The following is a 24,888-nucleotide window of genomic DNA, read 5'->3' as shown; positions in this document are numbered from 1 at the left end:
GGGAAGCTTGATATTTAGACCACCCATTTTCAGTGGCAAAGAAGCGATGTCTCTAAGTTGATGGCTAATATTATCTTTATCAAGGCTCTAAAAATGCAAAAAAAAATTCAAAGAAAATAAACTTTTACATAGAAGTAAAGCTGTACATCGCAAACAGAAGCGAGAAAACAGCAAGAAGAAGCTCTAAAAAGGTAAAAGAAATCAGCAAAAAACGTAAAAAGAAGCTTTCAGGAAGAACGTGACCGGTCATGTCCACCCCAAAAAGCCAATAATTTCCGCCCCAATAGCAGTCAGTTTCGGAACTGACTGCTTTTAGGGCGGAAAATGACTGGGAGCTAAAAAAACACCATCTGCCGGAGTCGAACCGTCGACCTGGAGATTGCAAGTCTAAGCTGGAGATTGCTGGAGCTCCGTGTGCGCTTGGATTAGGAAAACACTGGCCACCAATAAAGCGTATTGAACACATGCTATTAAATTCGCTCGCTGACTAAATCCCCCAGGATAAAATCCCCAGGACGTAACACTACGCTCACTTGTGTACATAGATAACCTAGGCGATTTTAAGATACCCACGAGACTCGAGATCTTCGACTTGAGTCTCGAGCCTTAACCACTCAGCCATGGCGGATTGATCTAGGGTACGTTCACGCATAATTTACACTTCAATATCAGGTAGCAAAGAATGCCCGCATAAGTTTCGCACTAAAATGCGGGACTTCGGTTGGAAAAAATGTGACTGATCAAATAACACTATGCTCTAACGAGTAAGACGAAAAATAATTCAACTCTACCTTGTAGGAACGTGACTGGTCTGGGTCTCTGGACTGCATTTGTAGTGCCATCCCCCTGCTGTCCTTCGTCATTGTCTCCCCACGTGAACACTTGACCACAGCTGCTCACTGCAATACAATGTAGAGACCCAGTGGCCACATCTATGATCTTCTTGCCTCCAAGTGCGGCCACTTTTTTTGGTTTGCGCACGTGCTCGTCTGTTCCATGGCCCAGTCTGTGGTAATCGCCTTTGCCCCTGTTGAACAGACGCTTAACTATATAAATGCCTTCCTTATTATCACTACATAGATCTAAAAATAACGTAACGAAGTGCATACATTATGAAAATAAATTTGAAAAATCAACTTTAGGGACAAACTGTTCAGTACAAAACTGTTGTTAACGGTCATAATTCTAAGTCATAAATCGTCAAAATTGTTTAAAATTTTTCCTTCAATCAATACAAAAAATATCACGAAACATGACTTGTACTACAACAGCTAATAGGCATCCAAAAGAAAAGTACATTATTATGACGCTATACCTTATCCTGCTCACCATGTGTATACTGATCCGTAGCTTGAGAGTGCAACCGAAAACTGAGAGCCACATTCGACCTTGATGATTCCAGCTCCACTAAGTGAGTCTATCTTCTGCGGAGTCTTGCACCCATCTGAGCCGCCTCTGCCCAGTTTGCCGTAGTCCCCATCGCCCCATGACCAGACTGAGTCGTCATCTGTGATGCAGATGGTCTGTGCATCTCCACTGCCACACGCCACTTGAACTACTTTGAAGCCATTCAAAGCTTCCACCTAAAAGCAGAAGATACAATAAGATGGCAAGAAAATGGAACGGATAACGGATATAAGATTTTTGCGGTGAGAGCTGATTTTTGGGAGATGTAATCAGGCACAATCACCCCTTTTTGCTCACACGCCTCCCTTAATTTTAATTCTTATTACCGCTCCAGGATCCTTCAAATATAAGTAAGGTTGGTCGGCAAAAATTTGACTTCGTAGAAGTAGACAAACTCTCCGGATAACTTTCCGGAGTAGGGGCATGAAATATAATGTATTTAAACTACAAGTGATTTTCACCTGTTTCGGTCTGTATTGGTCGTCGCTGTCTCCGTGACCCAGCCTGCCGTACCTTCCTTTGCCCCAGGTGTAGAGTTGGCCGTGCTCATCTATGCAACCGCTGTGTGAACCACCGCACGCAATGTCCACAACAACCACTCCTAACATAACATGCTTCCAGTTATTCATCTACTCAGTTACGCAAACTTAACAACCGCGAAAGACTAGTCACGAATAAAGCAGCTACATATGCTAATAACTTGCCAATGCAATTCAGCAAAAGTGGCACCAAATACAAATAGACTCAATTTTGCATGAAATAATTCGGAATATAACAAACTGAAGGCATCCACACTCAGGGCAGGTTAAAAATTAATTGGATAACTGAAAATTAAATTGCCATTAAATTGGAATGTTAAAAATCAATTATCGATCAATTGGAACACCACAAAATTAACTTGCAATTAATTGTAGAACTAATTGCAAGCAAGAAGCATCACGCTTGGTTAACAACTTTTGACACGAGTTCACTCTGTCAGTTTTTTTTGTTGATTTTCCGAAATAACTGTTTTTCTAAGTTTTGCGGCAGCGAAATTTGCCATATATCAGAATATGCAAAATCTGCAGTACTGAAAATCTTTTAAACAAAATTGCTGTCCGATGAGTTAAAAAATTATCATCAGAGAAATGTGCGGGTAGATTAATTATAATTGCTCACGAATGAAAATCAATTAATTGCACAGAAAAATTTCGATTAATTGCAATTAATTAAAATGACAATTAATTTTTGACCTGCCCTGTCTACATTACTTTTGCATGTAACAAACTGCAAAGCATAAAGCCACATTATGTATAAATTATGCATTTCAAAAAATTGCGAGATTGAGTTAGAAAGTTTCTGAAATCGAGTTTTCATTATTTTTGAGTTGTTTGAAAGAAATCACTTTTTTCGGTTCATTTCATGAATTAAAAATCGCAAGTGTGTAACAATAATGTAAAACCTTCTAGGAGCATGGATTTTTGTATAGCTACAAGTCTTTTTAAATTATTTATGACAAAGTATCCTTCAATAAATTCGTTTGAGCAGATTCAATTTTCCCGATCCAAGCAGTCTAGAGTTGGAAAAATCTCAAAGAACTGAATGGTTATACTTTTTGTGCATAACACATAACTCTGAACATCCCGAGAACAAGGCCACTATTGAGGTTAAAACTCGATATTCCAATATTTAAAGCAGGGTTCTAAAGGATCTACATATGATGATTAGGAACCTCTGAGTTTTTCGATGATGCGTGGTTTATCGCATGCAGCAATCGCATTGCCATGTCCCAACTTCCCATCATCTGGCTCCCCCCATGAGAACAACTCCCCGTCGGACGAGAGAGCGAGGGTGTGTCTACCTCCAGAGTTCACTGCCACCTTTGTGATGTGGGTGTGTTGGATAGAGTCCAGTAAAGTTGGCACTCCTACTGACTCACTCTGGCCCAGGCCCAGACGTCCGTTGGCTCCGAAGCCACTAACGTACACCTACAAAAAACATAGCCAACAGATTTCGTTCTATTTTAGGAAAATTACTGTAATAGCGGATTAAGTAGTAAAACTACTTGCTTTTAAAAGCGCACACTTTAAAAAAAGTAGGACGAAATCTGTGTACTCCCAAATTTGTTGGACGAATTCTGTGTATGCTTTGAAATGGGACGATATCTGTTGAAATTAAGATGGTACGAGATCTGTCATGAAACGAAATCTGCCCAGCCTGGGAAAGAGTCAATAAAACAAGTAAACAGAAAAAAACGGTCTTTTAAAAAAAAATTCTCATTTTTCGAATTTCAAAGAAACCAACAGATGGCAGTAAATCTCTTTGAATTTCTAAAACAATTTATGATTGAATTTTTTTTTGATAAAATTAACCCAATTTGAGAAAACTGGATCAACAGGCAAAATTTTTATTTCACTGGGAAATTCGATATTTAAATTCCACTTTCGAAACTAGAAGTCGATCACATTTTTCGTGACCTTTACAGTTTTGCTGTTGGATAGTGGAGTATGTCTTCCTTTTAACAAAGGAAACGAACTGAACTTAAAAAGAAATCAAAAATCAAACCGCAAAAAAGTGATTTCAAGCCTGAACAAATTTTAAGACTTTTCCTGAAAAAAAAACAAATCATCCGGCCTATATAAGAGTCTAAGCTACGGGCATCGACTCTTACTGAACCATAATCTAATCATCTAGTAAAAATATTAGAACTATTCAAAGTTTCATTTAATCACCGCAAAAAAATTATCTGTTCTTCTTTTGAATTCACTTAAACATGGTTATTTTTATCGCATTCACTGATTCATTATGTAATTGTTCAAATGATATGAAAGCTTTATTGTTCCGAACATTGAAAATGGGGAAGACCTTTGTATTCGGGTGTGTTGTAATTTTTTCCACGCAAAATCAGGTACCACAAATAATCATCGGACTGGTTTGAGTGATATATCATTAAAGCCCTTTCAGTCGTGATTCAAATCACTTACAAAATTCCCCTAAATTTTTTCTTGTGTCGAGAAAAACCGGTTTGAAAATTTAAAGCGAGCGATCAGGCATAGAACAGCTTAGTTATACCTAATTTAAGCCCAAAAGTATGTCTGTAAGTAAGTAAATTAGCTTTTGGAGTTTTGTAGCTTCATTTTAGGAACCAAAAATTTCAAAAAAAAAAAAAATTTTAATCGATGTTTTGTTGTTCTAGTCAATTTTATTTTTCAAATGTTTTTGTCCAATTTGTCTATATTACTATGAATGTCAAATATGTCTAAAATATAGCTTTACCACAGATTCTTTTATCATCCCACGCAGAAAAAAAATTCACTAATTTGAAAAAAGCCCTTTTCTTGTAGTTTTTTAAATACTATGGTCGGAACATTCTGTGCTAATTGCACAGTAACCGGCTATCCTTGTTCTGATATTGTTTCTTCTCATCGTCGATTCGCAACAAGTCTTCATCTTTTCGTTATTGTGTTTACCATCGCCAAACATGTTGAAAATGTTTTACCTTTCCGTCGCCTGTGACACAAAACAGAGTCTGTTCTCCGCCTTGAATCTGAACAGGTCTGAGTGCAGAAACGGCCTCACACACTGTTGGTTCCTTCACCTTTGACCCCTCCACTCCTCCCAGTTGACCTCTGTGGTTATGACCCCACCCGAACACAGTGCCTATTCCGCCCTGTACGCCAGAGGAGAGTGAACGCCAGTCCTCTGGTCGTCTTGAAACAATAAAAAAAACAATACTCAGCCGCCCGACTGTTCTGTATTCCCAACTTGGTTGGTATTTGGTAATATCCACCTAAATTATTAGTTCACGATCGCAAAAAAAGTTTATTTTATTAGAGTAGAGTATTAATATCTAAATAAATGCAAGAGTAAACACCTGTTTGCCCAGTGGACTAGCAGTTCGTCGTGCTTGAGCGAGAAGTTTGAGTTGTCTTCATAGTCTAAATGCTTCTTCCTTTCCGATTCATCGTCATCATCTTCCTCTTCAGAGTCCCACACGTTCAACTCCTCAACCTAATATCATATTGATTTTAGAAAAGAAACAACTTACTAAAAAAAAATTTCCTTTGAATTGATTCCATTTTAAAGCAAAATTTCAACTTAATAAACTTACAAAATGATGCTAGATAAATTCAAATAAAACACTCTAACTCTTACACAGAGGTGAAGTTGCACTTCGCATACACAAGCAAAAATATGACCGATAACGCTAATGAGAAAAACTTTGAGTCTGCAAAATCATAATTTTTCGTTACTTTTTAAACTTCCTACAGAAATAATTTGTTGATTCATCAAAATCGTTTAAACTGCCCTCTAAAATAATTTGCTGATTCTTCGAAACCTTCCGGCGTACAAGTGAGGTTAAAAATCGATTCAGTATCAAAGATAATTTTGAAAAAAACGAATGAAATAAGAAAAACGTTCAGTGACAAAAAAAATTTCAAATATCTGTTCCATATGGCTACTAAAAAAATGACTTCTCGTGAGCAATTCAAAAGAAAATGGACCGGAAACAAAGGCGACTAATTATCTGATCATGATCGACAGAGACGAAAAATTGTTTATGAACTCAAGGAAAGCAAAAAAATGAGTGAAAACAGTTGCAATTTCAAGATTCTTTTTCAATTGAACCCTTTTTTCATAAAAGTAATCCAATAAAAGGAAACAGGGCTATTGAATAACTTTTCTATTTCGCTAGAAAGTCTAAACATAACCAACAGAGAGTTGTAAAAGAGTCAATGAACGCAAAGAAATTAAAAAAAAACTGATTTGTTTTTAGAAGATAAAATACAATTTCAAACAAAAAAATATATGGCACTTAGAACTTCAAGAGCAGTTTATGAGTAAACTAGATTAATAGGAAAAGCTTTCACTCCGCTGTGAAACCTATAAATCAAATTCCACTCTCGAAACTAGAAATCAATCCCGTTTTTTTGCACCATTTCAGCTTTTATATTTGAGAGTGCATTTAGCCTTATCTTCACCAAATGAACTTCAATTAAACTGAAAAAGTGCATATATACCTAAGTCCATTCATGTGCATGGATAATTATGAATGCACTTCTTTTGTTATTAGAGCATTTCAAGACTTTTCCTGAAAAAAAAACAAAAAAAATCATCACGAGCTGTATAAGAGCCTGATTTACGTTAAACTACTCCAAAAAACAAAATCCATTTTCGAAGCTAAAGTCATTTATAATTTCCGCGCCATTTGCACATTTGTAATTGCGGAGCGTAAGTTGCCTTCCTTTAAGCATTATAGCATATGCATTTTCATTGATCTAACAAAAAATACAACAGCCAACTGACAGTTGGAAAAGAGTAATGAACGCAAGTAAACAGAAAAAAATTGACTTTGATGAAAAAATCTCGATTTTCGAATTTCAAAGAAAAAAACAGATGCCTTTTAAGCTCTTTAAATTTCTAGAGCAGTTTATGATTGGCACTTTTTAGATAATATCAAGCCAAATTGAGAAAAGTTGATCAATATAAGTTAATCAGTAAAGTTTTTATTCCGCTGAAAACCTAAAATTTTTTCTAAACTAAAAATTGTTCTATTTTTTAGCGCCGTTTCTACGTTTCTATTTGGAGAGTGCTATTTGCGTAAGTTTCAGCAGATGGATTTCAATTGAACTCCAAAGTGCATTTAAACCTAAGTGCATTCATAAATGCATTAATATATATGAATGAACATCTGTGGTTATTAGAGCATTTTAAAACTTTTTTCGTGAAAAAAATTGCAAAAGAAAATCACCTATATAAGAGTCTTCACTACTCTTAATCTGTTAAGTCAAACCGCGAAAGATACTATAAGAACATTTAACAAAAACCGCACACTGAAATAAGTACATTCATTTCTTTCATTGACAATCACTAACTAGAAATTGCTCTTTAACCCTTCCACCGGCGGACAGTTGGAAGAGAGTCAAATTATGAACAATAAACAAGGCCAACAGACAGTTGGAAAAGAGTCATGAACGAAAAAAAAACAGAAAAAAAACTGACTTTTTTTTTGAAAAAAAAACTTCAACGAATTTCAATGAACCTATGGACTTAAAGGTCTTTGAAATTCAAGAACAATCATTGATTGACACTTTTTTGATACAACTAGCCCAATTTAAAAAAACTGGAGCAAAATATGTTGTTTTTGGGACATCTGAAAGCTTGGAATCTTTGCTGAAAGCTGGGACACCAGAAAAATAGAATTAAAACAGTCAATGAACGAAGTAAAAACAAAAACTTTTTTTTTGAAAAATCTCACTTTCAAAAATCCAAGAAAAAATAGATGAACTTAAAGCTATTTGATTTTGTGGAACAAATTATGATTGATACTTTCGATAAAAAAATACCAAATTTGAGAAAACTGGATCAATAGATTAAGTTTTTGTTTCGCTGAGAAATCCAAACATAGGCGCTACGCGCAATACACCGAAGGCATAGAAACTGAAGCAAAAACCAAACAACTTGAACAACTAATAATTGAAGAATAACAGTTCTAGAACAAAAAATTGTACCAATACATGTATACACCAAAATTTTGCTATATCGAGAAAGAGCCTGAAATAACAGTTCTAGAACTAAAAATCGTACTAACACATGTATAGGTTAAATTTTTGATATATCAACGAAGATCATAAAATAACACTTCTAGAACTAAAAATCGTACTAACACATGTATACACCAAAATTTTACTATATTGACAAAGGGCCTGAAATAACAGTTCGTGAGCTAAAAATCGTACGAACACATGTATACACCAAAATTTTGCTATATTGGCAAAGATCATGAAATAACAGTTCGAGAGCTAAAAATCGTACTAACACATGCATACGTCAAACTTTTGCTATATTGACAAAGATCATGGAATAACAGTTCTAGAGCTAAAAATCGTACTAACACATGTATACACCAAAATGAAAGAAAGAATAATTAAATAAATATAGAAATAAATATCAACAAATAAACAAAACACACCTGATAAATAAATAAGCAATAAAAAAATAAATCAATACATAAATAAAAAAATAAATACATAAATGAATACATAAATAAATAAATATATAAATAAATAAAAGCAAAAGTGAAATGTACAAATAATTAAATAGACATGAAAAAATATATATGAACAAATAACCAAACAAACAGACCCATAATATGAATAAATGAAAATAAATAAATGAAATAAATACAAATACATAAATAATAAAAGCAAAACTAAATGAAAGAAAGAATATTTAAATAAATATAGAAATAAATATCAACAAATAAACAAAACACACCTGATAAATAAATAAGCAATAAAAAAATAAATCAATACATAAATAAATAAATAAATACATAAATAAATAAATAAATAAATAAAAGCAAAAGTGAAATGTACAAATAATTAAATAGACATGAAAAAATATATATGAACAAATAACCAAACAAACAGACCCATAATATAAATAAATGAAAATAAATAAATTAAATAAATACACACGCAGAAATAATAAAAGCAAAACTAAATGAAAGAAAGAATAATTAAATAAATAAACAAAACACGTGATAAAAATAAACAAAAATAAATATGTACATACATAAATTATAAATAAATATAAGCAAACTAAACATAATTAAATAAATAGAAGAACAGATAATTAAATAAATAAAGATGAACAAATAAAGAAACAAACATACGCAATCACGTGACATAGCGCGATATAGTCCAGCCCACATGATAATTGATAACTGTGGACGTTATTTGTCGACACTTGACAACAGACAACATTAAAAAAAAAACCCGTTACACGATACCATAACACCTTGACTAAAGTCTTCGGTGTAATAATAAAATTCCAAATTCCAATTTCGAAATTAGAAGTCCACATTAGAAGTCGTGACCTTTTCACTTTCGTTGTTTGCTAGTGGATTTAGCCGTGCTTTTAACAAATGAAGTGAACTGAATAGAAAAAGAAATCAAAAGTAAAACCGCGAAAAAGTAAATTTGATCCTGAAAAAAAACGAAATAATCATCACGACCTATATATGAGTCTGAACTACGTTCATCGACTCTTAAAAAAACCATCACGACCTACAGAAGAGCCTTCACTACCTTCATTGACAAAAACAAGTTTCCGAAGAAGATCAGAATCTAACCTTTCTTCTGACGTCTGCCAAGAACTGGGAAGAAAAGGGTGGATTCTTGTCCCTCTCACCGCAGAGAGTGTGTGCTGCCCTGTGGGCGGTGGCAAACCTCTTCAGCCACACCCATTTGTGAACACATAGGGCAGAGTTGTCTAACTCTATTTCAGCCGCCAAGGACAACAGCTCCTGCATCACAAAGATCATCTTTTTATTCAATTTAATCTTCTAAGTTTATTGAAAAATTGGTTTATCTTTCTTTCAATATTTTCTGCACAACTACAAATCCGAAGAGTATTAATCACTGTTTTTAGCGTCAACCTTTAAACCATCAATCTATTTAAGGAATCGACCAATCCATCTGTTTTTACAACGTAGCAACCTAGATTTCCATGGTTGTTCTATCTCATATAGCTAGTAATGATTTTCCCAGACTCATTGCTATAGACTGCTACATAACCCTCGATACACAGTAGATTAAAACCTAGCGATACGTCTGGAACTTTGCTCATTTCTGTTTTAGCCTCGTAATTCTTGAATATAATGAAAAGACATGAGTTCTACTGATTTCGAACAAAATTTTTTACGCACCGAATAGCATCCGAAAGAAATCTATGGGAATGTATATTAGTACCTTAAAATAGGCGCTGTGCATGAGATGTTTTCCGTCTTTTATCTTTGGATCCTCGTATTCATATTGTCGCAACAAGGCATTTGGAAGTGCTTTAACCAGGGCCTGTAAGGATGAACAATTGGCATGTGACAACACATTCATAGCCGCACCCACGTTGCTCAGAACATCGGTTTCTCCAACTTCGCTATTCAATGTTAACATTACCCCCGAATCAGTTTCTGTTTTGTCCCCATGTACAATTAGTTGCACTGCTCTTCTGAGCTCCTCGCTTTGATTTATGAGCCGTCTGAGATTCCTGAGTGCCCACAAACGATGTGAGGAACCTGCAGAAAAAAACACAATAAAATTCTAAAAAGAATTAACCAAAGCAGGAATTGACCATCGCAGAAAACACCTACTTCAAAACCCAATTTTCGACAAATATGCGAAAATTGCTGAAGTCAAAATGATTTAAAAAACATTGATATTTTCACACGCTCCTGTACTGGCTCTATGAGCCAGTATAGCAATGCAAAGATTTTGGAAATGCAATGATTTTCCTTGACTAATTTAGTATCTTACCTAGACATGACAATTGGGCACAAGAAGCCAGAGCAAGGGCCAGTTTCGCCACGAGATTCGAGTCAACCAGTTGAACATTTAGACATCCCCGGTCTAGCATCTCACGCACAACTTCGAAGCAAGGCTGCCTCAGCGCCTGCTTGTCACTCAAAAGAAGGTCATTTGGGTTCCCCATTAACACACCAGCCCCATTTTTTCCATCAGCGCCAGTTGCATTTGCTGATTCACAGGTGGCACCGGATGGAAAAACCATAAAACACCACCCCCATCTACTGATTTCGTCTGAAGTCGAACCCTCCGTAATATTACATGCACCATGGCTTTTGTGCAGAGAGGTATTGGTACTAGATGCTGAAAATCTCCACTTAACAGTATCCCCGATAATACAAATCTCCTCATTCCAATCTTTGTAGTTCCTGCCAGACAGTTGTTCAATCACGTTATTCTCGCCGTCCATCAACGTCAGCACGTCCAAGTTCGGTTCTGTACGACACTTGGTGTCAAACTGAATTCGGAGAAATCTGGCTCCTGGAATAGTAACAGCACCCACGGCCTGGCTATTTGAGCGGTACGGATGGTCAGACTCTTGGAGCACCGGTTGCATTAAGACACTGCCACTGTTACGAACATCACTCGATATCTCAGGCGAATTGGCGACTATTTCATCAAGTATAGATACACAGACGTCTACAACTGAGTCCGCCACAGTCATGTTTTTCTTTGCCAGCATGGATAAGAAACGGGTCAGAATGCCTCTTGAGGAACAACAAGCGGGCGAGGGAATCGCCATGCGCAATAAATTCATCAGACCCTGACTTTCCCTGGACACCAGTTGTGCAAAGTTGTCCATCATAAAGTCATTAGTTCCTGACATAGATGACATGAGACGCACTCTACTCGAATTGGATGTTAGAAGCCCCACTGATGCCGAAGTCGGTGACGACACTCCAAGTTGATCCACACTCGTTATAGTTTCTGGTTGCATATCTGCGATCGTTTCCAACATTTTCAATTTCTTTTCTTCCTCTTTCACTCCAGCCTGATCTGTGGGTTCCACCTCAATTACCGCATCTTCTACTACATCAACTTCCACAGATTTACTTCCATTATTCTCATTAGTATTTGATACCGAGATCTCATGGTGATGCTCTGGACTGTTAGAGGTCTGAAGTGCACTGAGTACAGCCTCCCTGCAAAAGAGAATCTTTAGAGCTTGCATGACTTGTCTTACGGCTCGCATTCTGTCCTGATCAGATCGTATAGATAGAAGTATCTTTGAAAGGCTAGGTGGTTGCATCACTCCTCTCTTCACAAATGACGTCACAGAAGAAGATGAAGAGTAGGCTGGGATAGTGGGAGTTCCAGAAGAGGTTCCATTTTGTCGTGCGGTTTCTTCCTCTAGTCCAAGGGCCCACAAACTACTTCCTGGAAGTAAACCAAACTCATTGATCAAAGCAAGCGCTTCACAATTAGTCTACTTTGTCAACTATAACGATAAAACTAGAAAGCACGAGAAAAAAACGATATGCGATAGCTATTTCTTCTAAAATGACGCGGCCTTTGTTTGCAACCTTATTATGAAAGAATTTAAGAAATTATTTTTTCAAACAAATTTTTAAGATTTCGAAAAGTTTCGTTAAATTGCTATATATCAACAACTGCACATTGCTTCTTATGATTCCGCGCATGTGTTAACACTCAAGGAAACCAAAAAAAAACATACCGTTACTACTATCGAGCTTCATAGTTGAAAAAAAAAACCTTATTTTAATTTGAACAATCGTTTCTGATTGAGACTTTTTGATCAAAATTACTTCATCTGAACAAACTGAATCATTAAAATCCATTTTGAAACTAAAACTCAATCTCCAGTTTTTGGGCAATTCGCATCTTATTTCTCGGAAAGGGTAATTTTTGTTCATTAAACTAAAAGAATTTAGATGCAATAGTTTCTTTTTCTAAGCGAACACCTTGAGTGGGCATTTAGCATGTGAGCATCTCTTTGTGTATCAATTACTTGATGCTCGCTGATATATAAGGAAAAAAATTTGTTTCAAGTAGTGCAAAAATCCAACAATAAAGAGAACTTATCATTGATAGAGCACCAACTTGAGCAAGCGCAGAAGGTAATTCAATCTGTTGAAGCGCCGCTGAGAACTTTCTATTAAGCACTGTCTTATATGGACCTGATTGTTTAATCTAAGTAACATGTTTAATGAAAAAAAATATATAATAGATTTAGAGAAAAAAAATAAATTTCAAAATCTTACAGTTCCTTTTACTTTGCATCTAATTGATATATTTTTACAGTAAAATTTGCAAGCAAAGAAAAGTAGCAAAAAAAACAATTTTCAAAAAAAACAACTTTCAAAACTACAATTATATTTTATATTATTTGCTTTATTTCAATTAGTACGATGTTTTTTTTGGGTTTTCGCTTTATAGTTCAGTTATTAAAAAAAAAGAAACTACTCAAAACATTTTTACCAAAACAATTTGTTGAAGTAGTCGCAATCAAGTAAATAAGTATCTTTGATTTTATGCATAAGGTAGTCTATAGACTAGTTAGACTCGATTAAAATTTCTTAAATGATAGTCATATTGAAATTAATTAGAGAATTATATAGTACCCGTATTCGCACAGATTTTAATTTTTTTGTTATTTCGAGTCAATTTTATTTGTTGTTAGTGATTTTATTCTTCTTATGGTTTCGAGTGATTTGTCTAATTCTTGTTTTGATTAAAAATTGTTCATGTTGTCATTTTCAGGTTCTCGTCTTATTACTTTAGAGAGTAATTTCAGCAGTTCGTATACGTGTAATTCATTGATTGAGCAAATTTCCTGCGTTTTTCTTTTAGTCCTTACTTCTTGTGTTTTTTTGAGACGAAACGCAATTCGAATTTAAAACTTTTGTTGTACTTGAAAATTTTTTAAAGCGGTTTTTATTGGCAACTCCATATACTAATACACCATATTGATATATTGGTTGTATAAACTTCTTGTAAATTCTAATGAGAAAAGATGAGCTGAATTCCAAGTCTGCTTTAAGCTCTTTAGTTTCGTTGGGTGTTCCAAAATTTTAGTGTCATCCGCATAAAGAAAACATTCACTGTAATGTGGTATATTGGGAAGATCATTGATATAAATAAGAAAAAGGAGGGGACCCAAAACAGAACATTGAGGTATACCACAATGAAGCTTCTCTGATGTTGAACAATTGTTCGAATGAAAGACATACTGGTTTCTATTGCTGAGGTAGGATTTCAGTAAATTAAGAGGAACGCTTCTCAGTCCGTAAAGGTGACAGTTATGAATGAGGGTGTTATGATCAACAGTATCGAAAGCTTTAGATATATCTAAGAGTGTGCAGTGCGTTAATTTATCAGTATTTTTGCTTTCAAAAAGAACCTCTAAAGTTTCCACAATAGCATCAATTCTAGACCGTTTGTTGCGAAAACCAAACTTTTGATTGCTTAACCCGTCAAACTTATTGAAAAAATTAATTATTCGTTTCGATAAGTTTTTCAAAAACTATTCCTGTAACAGGAATTAAAGATATAGGTTTATAATTGCATGGAAGTGACTTATCTCCTTTGAATATTGGAACTACTTTTGCCCTTTTAAGACAACTGGGAAAAACTGCTTCGCTAATCATCTGGTTGAAAATAATGGTCAAATGAGCTGGTCCCATGTCATCTTCAGACTTTTTGTTGGGCAGTTGCTTTATCGTGTCATAAACTTCCTGTTTATCAATTTGTGACAGGAAGAAAGAATTTGTATTTGCTGTAGTTTTGAAAAAATCATTCTGATTTGGAAATCCATATGACAACTCTGGACCGATTGTGACGAAATGGTCGTTCAATTGTCGTGCAGTTATAAGATTTTCTTCGTTATTTGAACTTTTTTTCTTTTTATCACCTTTAACTTCTTCCACATGATCAAAAAAGTTTTCATTGGGTTGTCCAGTGTTTTCAAAGAATAGGCCAGTGTAAAAATCTTTTTTCTTTTCTGCTACCATTTTTTTTAACTTTGACAGTTTGCTGTCTCAGTTTTTGCTTTGCCTCTAATGTACCCTGATTTTGATACGCTTTTAGTAATTTGTGTTTTTTAACACTCGCATTTTTGATATCATTCGTTATCCAGCTTTTTCGATTTTGTCTTTCTTTTTGACAGCGGCAACATTGCATCCAGAGTATTGTGAACTTGCTGTTGCAGGAAATCAATTTTTCATCAGTACCAATTGCACTATCTTCAAACTCAACTTCGATTAGTTTTTTATGTAAAAACCAGTTGAACTCAAATCTGAATTCCTGCTTTTGCAGCTTTCCATGATTTCTACCGTAAAAATCTTCCTTTTCATAATTTTTTATGCGTCCAATGTTGAAGTCAACTTCAACACCATAACGATCAGTGATTGCGTGTTCAATAATTGTACTGGTGCATGGAAAACTTGCAAAGGCCAAATCTATGGTTGTTTGAGAATTCTGTGTAACACGCCTGCTGTCATTTGGCCCAGATATCAAATTAAAATCAAGCAGTTCTATTTTTTGAAGGAGTTGCGTGCTATCTTGTGTCACAACAGATAAATCTATGTAAGAATTTGGTTTTCTTTTTCGCCGTACGTTTCAAGATCTTTAAAACGTTTTATTCCCTAGGAAGAATTGCTACTCCTCCACCCTACCTTTGGTTTTGTTATATGAAGCTATGTGCTTAAAATCATTTTGGCAAAAAATGTTGAGATTAGATATGTCCCTAAGCCAAGTTTCTGTTAGAACATCAAAAATAGGCTTCAAACTTTTTTTGCTGAAGCAGAACATCAAATTAATCCTAATTTGCTCCAAGAGAGCTTATATTTTGTAGAAAAAGCATTTTGGTTTAATCTGGTTTACATCTATGGCCAATTTTCCAGAACTGCCATTTGTTATTATTTTGTCGCACGAAGTTGTAAATATTTAATGTGGAAAAAGCTTCTTATGTGTTTGTCTGTGTTCAGAACTGCATGAGTTAGATTTTAAAAAAGATAGATGTGTATGTTTTGAAAAACCATTAAAATTTCATCTGAAAGCTTGCTTTTTTGAAAAATAGAGATTTAACATAGCCAATGAATATCACCTTTAAAGCTAGGACATGAAAACTTCTTTTGCGATGGGCTAATTCAAGTATGTTTTGATAACTGAGGAACTATATTTTACTAATCGGGAAAATCTAAGCTCACTGTTAGAGCTCCGGAAATTCAACGAATTTTAACGATGTGATAAACGATGACGATTGTGAACGATATGACTGCCATGATGATCCAGCACTTCTGCATGCAAGAAAAGGTGCACAAAACAACTGCGATGCTGATGATGATGATGAACAGACAAATGGAATGTTATGATTAAGAAAAGCGAACGAATTCACGCCGTTGCGAAAATTGACTGCAGATCGTGAAAACTGGCAAGTCCTTGAAACTAAACGCTGATGCTTTCATCCAGCTTAGCTGAGATCATTCGCTGTTGGTCGATGTAAATTAATTGTTTATGCTTGAAGCGAACGTTTTGAAAATGGGCTATATAATGAGTAACTACCTATTTTTGAGTTTAATTTTGTCTACTAGTAAAATGAGTGATAAATCACTTCATATATTAACATTTAATAATGAATTTTATTTTACTACTTTAACACAGAGGCGAAGCTTTTACTACTTTAACACAAAGGCGACAAAAAGTAGCTCAATGCAGTGCAATAATAAAACATCTAGAAATAAGCCTCGAATTAGTAAAAACTCGCCTACCTGTGACATTCGAATCTGCGACTTAGAGATTAAGAGTCTCACACACTAACCTCTCAGTCACGGAATCTCAATAGGCACAAAGACTAGCCCCAAATAAAGCAGAGAACAGATGCTATGCAATTTCCAATGCTACAGTGAATTTCCAAATAAGTGAACACTTTTATTTGCGACTTAGGTTAGGAAAACAGACGGTTCGCAATAATACACTAAACTGATCGCAAATGTAATAATTAACCAATGGCATTTTCAATCATTGTCTTAAAACGCGACAGCTACGCTACATTAGCTTAACGATTTTGAGGATCGTCTTATGCTACCCTACCTAGAGCAGATACTCCTAGTGGGTCTTTTTCCAGTGGGAATGGGACTGGTTGGAGGAGTGCGGGGAATGCAGGTCTGTTGTCCAGGGCCCAGGCGATACTGTGCGAGGATCCACATGCTATGTCAGTCACTCTCACGTCGTCTGTCATGCCGAACACCTAGTTAAAAAAAATCAACATCTATCTCGATTGGATTTAGAATGGATCATTGGCCTTCCACTACATATTGACCAAAATATAGCATGGCAAACTAACCGACAGAAAATGAGACAAAATCCACAGACAAAAAATTTTTTTTTTTGAAAAATGTGAAAAAAAAATTGATCTATCAATATTTTCAGATCTTTGTCTTGATTTTGTCAATATTAAAAAATCACTTCTAAGAAAAACATGCCGATTATGACATTGAATGCTAAAATAGTAACGAAACTGACTATTCCTGAGCTGACACACGTTGAGCCAAAGAAAATTTTAATGATGCCGCTAAGCCGATATAAAATAAGCCGAAAAAAGATAAACAAAAACAAAAAAACTATATACTGAAATCGGAGTTGGTTAAATTGCAACCAAGATTTAAAAAACAAACAAATTTCAAATAGAACAGACAAGCTCTAACTTTGAACGTTAGATGACAAATTACAGAATTGGAGATGAACACCGATTTGATTCATCCTGTGAACAAAGTTACTTTTTTGATTCATCCTGTGGAAAAAAGTCTAGTATTCGGTTGCAGCACCCTTTCTAATCGCCAGGTAAAGACGGTCATCTTAAAAAAAAACTACTCAGAGAGTGTTACCTTAGTAGGCAGTGCATTTGAGGAGTGAGTTGAGTTTCCCTGTTGGTAATGGTCGTTGTCTCCCCAGGCGAACAGCTGGCCAGATTGGGTTAAGGCCAGACAGTGCAAGGCACCCACTGCCACTTTCACCACTCTGCCTCCACTCGTGTTGCTCCCCAGAGAGGCCACTTTGCGGGGACTCCTCTCGTGTGTGTCCTCCCCATGACCCAGTCTGTGGTAGTCTCCCTTACCCCTGCAACATTACATACAACTCTACATATTGGCAATTCTTATGCAAGGCTATGATCTGTTCAACCCTAAAAAGTGAGCATTCCGAAATAACATCTCAACACACATGTTTTATATAGGACCAAATATCATTAAATTAAATACTCTTGGCAAGGAAATCAACGAAATGCAGGTTTTTAATCATAATTGTGGAGCTCTACTATTAATGCTGCCTGAAAGCCAGATTATTTATATACATGGGTGTTTTATCAGTGCCCTGCCAGAGTATGAATGAGGTACTGACATGAAAATAAACGACAAAATTAGCATGCTTGCATGCTTGTGTGCATCTGCGGCTTTTAATACGTTTTTTCAGACCCTTTTGAGGCTATTTGAGCCGCAATTCCAGTAAAATTAGTTCATAAACTCGTAATCTTATTGCCTCAGTCGTTGATTTTAAGAAAAGGAACAAAGAAAGAGTTGTTCTACGGTCAAATAGGATTGTTTATTACAGCATGTGTCGTATATCGGTATATCCATACCTTCAATGTATAATTTAGAAGAAAAACTCTGATTACGCATTCGATTTATCTGCAACATATATCTTAATTTTTCCGTTGATCTTCCCTCGCGTGATTACCGGTTCGTTTGAAATCAACACCATCCTCGCTCGACGAGCCGAAAAAATGGAAGCACGCAAGCACCAGCCAGCATATCCAGTAATTACGACTGTAATTACACATATTGCATAAGATTAGGAACACTTTTTTCTTTCTTATTAGCTGTTACTGCTACTCCTTGCAATTTGCGATTCTCCTAAGACTCCAACGTCACGCGACTGATTACCTCATCTTCTCGTGCTTGCAATCCAATGAACTAGCATAATGTCTAATTTGTATTCATTTTTGATGCAACTGAGGAAAAGGAAAGATAAAATGGGGAAAAGTAGGGACGCTGCTTTCTTTGACTGTAATTACATCTCTACTGCTAATCCTATCTAAATTGGCCCTGCACGAGCAGACGCGTGTATATCTGGGTATATCTGTATATCAGTCAACATTTTGCTGCGTTGCTGTTCAAAACCAAAATTTCATCTGCAGTTATGTCAAACAAATCTACTTAACGTCAAAAAACTTGCATAACTTTGTTGATTTACCGCCACTGGTCTTATTTAGCTGGCTCGTTTTTCCCAATTATACAATTCGATGTTTGAGGTTCGATTCCTAACTTAACCTAAGACCAGTTTTGATATGATTGATCTTAGATCCGTTTTGATATTATAATTTCACAGGAATAGTAATCCATTTTTATCGTACTCTCTTCTCTGTCCATAATTGACAGAGTTTCATTCAACCAATGAGCTTTGAACTACCAACACTAATCAACGTATCTGTTAATACTTTCATTTACACGACGAATCTATCGGAAAACTTTTCAAACCCAAAAACTAGTTCTAATCTAATAGACCCATTACGCTTTCTAATTGGAATCAGAGAAGGACCTGGACGAGAAATGGACTCCCTTTTACTGATACTTCTCGCCTTTCTACTTTCTCTTTCTGAAGTGATTCACGGAATCATCATATCTGCAAATTCATACTGTCAATTGCAAATCCAACATATATACGATAGACCTAACAGCAACCACGCTAGAACTACCCCAACAAAGAACCTTTTGGCGCACCAGCAGACAGATATAGAAAACAGGATGATAGATCGAATGAGGGAAAACAATCCCAGAAGCCGAGCTGAAGCTTCAGCTGAGAAACATCTAACGTCTCCCTCTGCTATGCCATATATCTTCTGTGTTTTAATGCGACTGTCACGAACAATTTTCTGCGTCTATTTCATGCCAAGTAACCTCTTTCTCGCAATTACTTCTCTGTTACATCCTGGAATGCTCTACCGCATCTTTGCAACCTCGATCTCGACCACGGTCGACAAAACAAAAAGCAGTTCTAGTTATGAAAATTTTGCATTGTCTGTGCTGCTTGAAGGCATATTTAGTCCAATTCTCACGATCGCATTAGCGAACATTTATTTTGTTTACCTCTACATACAGCCTGATAAACTGATGTCCAACTCCAGACCCGATCTGATCTCTCAAGATGAGGAGTCTTCGAGTATCATTAATTACTCCTCTGGAACTACGCACACCCAACAACATGAACAACTTCCAAATGCAAATACTTCGGAGTTAGGGATCGACCAACTGTACCTGAACTCATTTCTCATCTCATTATTTCTTCTACGTATGATTGGATTCGTACTTGGCAAACTGTCTCCTAGCATGCAAAACGCAGCCGGGAACCTTGCGCGTACACTAAATGCGATATTGATACTCATTGTATGCGTTCTGTTTTGTGCATTCACTCAAATATCCGCAGATCCTCAAGATTCAATTTCTAATTGGTCTATCATGTTCCGCTCATTTGTTCATTCGACTCAGTGGAAACACACGGGATGTTACATGCTGCTCTTAATCGTACAACCAATCCTTCTGAGGACTCTAAATTTCAGCTCACCAATTACTCAACTGAAAAGTTATCTGCTGCAAATAACTTGTCCCGATACCTCAACATCATTGACACTTCTGCTCTGGGCTGCCGCGCCTATTCTTGAGCCCACAATGCATTCCTCTGTTGGCCTAGAGTCTGTTATCTTTTCTTATTTAGTCATTACTGTCACTCAATTTCTGATCTCGGGGTGTATACTTCTATGCACGCGATGCTCATCAAATTACTCAGTCCAATGCAATTTGCCTTGGCTATTGAATCACCTCAGAGTGATACTCAGAGGCAGACGATGCTATAATGTGCGCAGGGAGACCCTCCGTGCCAAACTGGAACCCCATCATCACTACTACCCCCCCACGACACCAGTAGTCCTCACTCTCAACGCCAAAAAAGACACACTCTCCTTCGATCTCATCTTATAGAAGAAAAGAAAACGCAACAAACAATTAAACTTATTATAAGATAATAAGAGATTAAATTGTAGTTTTATATTTAAAATCTATTTAAAACAAAGCCAACAGACAAATAGAGAAGTGTCAACAAACTCAAAGAGACGAAAATCTTTTGAAATTCCAGAACATTTTGTGATTGACACTTTTCGATAATGATCTTAAGCGGAGCTACGCACAACTTGCGATACATAACAATAATAGCATGGCAAGCTAGACGACAGTAAATGGAAAGAGTAAAAAAAAGTCTAATAAATTTTTCATCTTCGTATCAAACAAAGTTATTTTTGGAGAAAACATTAAAGAACCACAAATTCCAAAGGTTAAAAAAAGCATTATGCTCTAATTTATGAAGCGGTGACTAGGCGAACAAAACTTAATTCGACGCTTTTTTTTTCAAAAAATGGTTTTGATTAAAATTTGTTTGAAATTTTGAAGTCCTCTCCCACCAAAGCACATGCACGCACAAAAGAATTTAACGTTGAAACGAGGCATTATACAACAATTGAGCCAACTAATCAGCTGCAAGCATAACGGAACTATATGATAAAACTTAAGGTGGATTTACATAGGAATTTTGGTCAAACCCTGGGGATAAAACTATTCAATGGAAAACCTTAGAAACAGTGTCCCAATCGATCGAGTGTTGCAAAAGAAAAAAAGAAATTGGAAGCGAAAACTTTGAAGCAAAGATGAAAAATAAAAAATCATATAACCATAAAAACTAAGCCAAAAAATTCAACGGCGATTCAAAGTACACAACTATGTCGATCAAAATACAGATAACAATAACTTAATCACTAACATCAAGATTGGAAATATTCAGAACAGTTTTTCTTGACACAGACAAATTTGTTGAAATTTTTTAGGAAGCCGGATTAAGATCACTATGGCTTTGATATGATATCATATCATGCTTTGCGAGTGTTCTTTGGCACACTTGATTTCGCGTGAGAAAAACCACCCTAGGCTTTCATTTTTTCCCACTCTGAGAAAGCCCCAAAAACTTTTTACAAAAACGCACGAAAACTTCTTACAGCAAAGCAATAAATTTCCAGAAGCCATCCGCCCTAATTTACATTACTTACCAAGTCCACACAAATCCCTTGTCATCTAGCGCGAGTGAGAACTGAGCCCCACAAGCTATCTGCACTATCCGCTGGTTCGTCGTGTTAACCAGGGGCGAATTGACAAGTAATTGTGGGGTGGAGTAAGCAGTCGAGTCTCCGTGTCCTAGTTTGCCGTAGTCTCCGTCACCCCACGTGAAAACTCTTCCGTCTTCAGTCAAGGCCATCATCTGCGCGTCTCTACTGCCACACGCAACCTAAAAAAGAATCCCCATAAATAAATAGACACGTTGTTATTGATCAGAGAGTTTATAGACACATTGTTCAGAGAGTTTCAACATTTCAAAAATTTTCCATAACTAAGAAAAACAAAGCTAGTATCTTATAAAGAGTACCTCATAAGCTTCAAAATAAAAAAAATAAGCTAAAAACAGAAACATAGCCAATCGAAGATTGGAAAAGAGTAACGAAAGCAAGTAAACACTTTGTTAAAAAAACTCAAATTTCAAACTTCAAAGAAAAAATTAGATGCCCTTTAAGCTCTTTGAATTTGCAGAGCAATTTATGATGAACAGTTTTTTGTTAATATTAACCCAATTTGAGAAAACTGGATCAATAGGCAAAACTTTTATTTCACTGAGATATCTGATAATTAATTTCCATTTTCGAAATTAGAAGTCGATCACGTTTTTAGTAACCTTTATATTTTTGCAGTTCGATAGTAGATTTTACCTTCTTTTTAACAATGGAAGTGCACTGAACTTAAAAAATCACAAGTCAAGCCGCGAAAAATCAAAATGGAGCGTGAACAAATTTTAAGACTTTCCTGAAAAAAAAAATTCAAAGCTCTTTGAAATTCTTAAACAATTTACAACTGGAAATTTTTCACTAAAATAAAGCTAATTTGAGTAAACTGGATCAATTATTAAATTTACATTTCGCTGGAAAATATGAACATTAAACTCCATTTTCGGAACTAGAAGTCGATCAGGTTTTTTGTGACTTTTAAACTTTTGCTGTTCGATGAAGGAGTTTGCTTTCCTTGTAACGAAAAACAAAACGAACTAACATAAAAAAAATCAAAAGTCGATTAAACTTTTGCTGTTCGATGAAGGAGTTTGCTTTCCTTGTAACGAAAAACAAAACGAACTAACATAAAAAAATCAAAAGTCGAACCGCAAAAACTAAATTTGAGCCTGAACAAAATTTCCTGAAAAACGAAAAAAATCAAATCATCGCGACCTATAAACTAAGCTTTATGGCCAAAAAAACTAATAACAAAAGGTAAACAAGGATAGCTAGTTATTGTGCAAACAGTACAAAATGTTCCCACCAGTCTTCAAAAAATAACACATTCTGTGTTTTTTTTTGTGTGGTGTGAAAAAATCTGAACGGAAGAAAAAAAAAAAATCGATAGTCGTAGTCGAATTGGCCAAATCGAAAACTGTTTTGTAGAAAAATGACTCGAAAAATTTCAATTCCCAAAATGGCACTGAGAAATTTCAAACACTAAATTTACTAGAGTAAAACTAAGTGTTCACAGCTTAAATTAAGTTTAGATAAGCATTTGTAAACCTGCAAACCTTATTAGCTCGAAATTAAACCGAAATTTGAAAATTTAACTGTTTATTTTTTACACTGAGAAATTTTTCAATGTCGCTCGAATAACGACTGAAAGGGCTTCAATATGATATAAAACTCGACACATTCCGATGATTATTTATGGTACCTGATTCTGCGTGGAAAACAAAAAACTAAGACACACCCAAATACAAAGTTCCTCTCCATTTTTCAAATAGTCGGAACAATTATAAAAAGTAGGGGGTTGTATACAATCTTCATAACCACAAGGTTCTAATAGAGCAGAAGTTGAATTAAGAGATACTCATATAATGTCAGTGAGGTCATCCTCACCGAATAGACTACTCGTTATACATCTGTAAGAAAAACTTTTTCTTATTGAAAAAATCCAGTACTCGATTATCAGACACTTGCTCTCGCAAATTTAACACAGAGACAAAGCTGCACTTCGCAAACAATAGCGAAAAAACGACAAAAAGTAACTTTACAAAGCGAAAAAAAGAAAAAGTAAAAATCAGCTTTGATAATTTAATCTTCTGCTGTGGCGGATTCGATTCTACAACCCGGAGATTTAGAGTGCCCTTTCCTCATCTGCGCCACGGTCCCTTGACAATTTGAAACACTAGATACAAATAAAAAATCTACATATGCTCTAAAAATATCCAATGCTATGCAACAAAAGTGGCAACAGATACATATAAACACAAATTTAATACATGTAATAACTTGAAATATACTAAACGAGACATCCACACAAACTTTGCATGTAAAAAATTGGAAAAGATGAAGCCAAATTATGAATAAACTATGCATTACAAAAAAGGCCAGATATATTGAATAGGAAAACTTCTGAAATTGAATTTTCATCATTGATTTGCTGTTTGAATTAGATAGTATTTTTCTGTTCATTTGATGATTCAAAAATGCATCAACTGTGTTCACTTACTTTGTCAGAGTTTGCATTTTTGAAAAAATGAGAGATTGATAAGAGCAGCACAGAAGCATTTTTTCTGTGCTGCAGGTGAGTTTTTGAGAAAAAAAGGTACAGCCGTTTTGTACAGGTATTTTAACCACAAAACTTTGAAAGAACTTTATGGCGCGCTCTACGACTTCAAAATTAGTCATTGACGCCAAAGGCGCCTTTACAAAGATTAAGAACAGCTCGACCAAAATCACTGTTGTAAAAAGGACTTAAGGGGGGATTAGGATGGCTAGGACGTCAAATACCAATGAAACTGGTAACAAAACTTGCGACTTAGGTTGGAAAAAAGTTATAGTCGTATTATTACACTGCGCTCGCAAGTGAAAAAAAATTTGCGTTTTAGAACGGAAACTCTGGGACCAACTAGCTTGCTTTCATTCGTTTTGAAATATTTTCAGCGCTGTGAAATTTCAATTGTCGCTGCACTCAAATACATTGCACTTACCAGATGAGCATCATATAAAGTATACCAAATTCCGCATATGTTTATC

At 35.5% G+C, this 24,888-nt stretch overlaps 1 protein-coding gene across 1 annotated transcript in view; it reads right to left on the bottom strand.

Annotated features, from left to right (window-relative positions):
* The window catches only part of LOC134851003 (E3 ubiquitin-protein ligase HERC2-like), a 71,622-nt gene that overhangs the window by 8,865 nt on the left and 37,869 nt on the right, over positions 1–24,888 (bottom strand). The window contains exons 20-31 of the mRNA XM_063866873.1: positions 21,856–22,091; positions 17,597–17,828; positions 16,803–16,959; positions 10,704–12,128; positions 10,143–10,465; positions 9,524–9,697; positions 5,261–5,397; positions 4,886–5,096; positions 3,119–3,374; positions 1,869–2,008; positions 1,330–1,583; positions 792–1,027 (exon numbers count right to left, since the gene is read on the bottom strand). Of these exons, the coding sequence (XP_063722943.1) occupies positions 792–1,027; positions 1,330–1,583; positions 1,869–2,008; positions 3,119–3,374; positions 4,886–5,096; positions 5,261–5,397; positions 9,524–9,697; positions 10,143–10,465; positions 10,704–12,128; positions 16,803–16,959; positions 17,597–17,828; positions 21,856–22,091 (3,781 nt within the window). The remainder of the gene's footprint in view (positions 1–791; positions 1,028–1,329; positions 1,584–1,868; positions 2,009–3,118; positions 3,375–4,885; positions 5,097–5,260; positions 5,398–9,523; positions 9,698–10,142; positions 10,466–10,703; positions 12,129–16,802; positions 16,960–17,596; positions 17,829–21,855; positions 22,092–24,888) is intronic.

The sequence above is a fragment of the Symsagittifera roscoffensis genome, chromosome 7, assembly GCF_963678635.1.
Source record: "Symsagittifera roscoffensis chromosome 7, txSymRosc1.1, whole genome shotgun sequence".
Lineage (NCBI taxonomy): Eukaryota > Metazoa > Xenacoelomorpha > Acoela > Convolutidae > Symsagittifera > Symsagittifera roscoffensis.
This window is presented reverse-complemented; position numbering and strand designations above follow the sequence as displayed.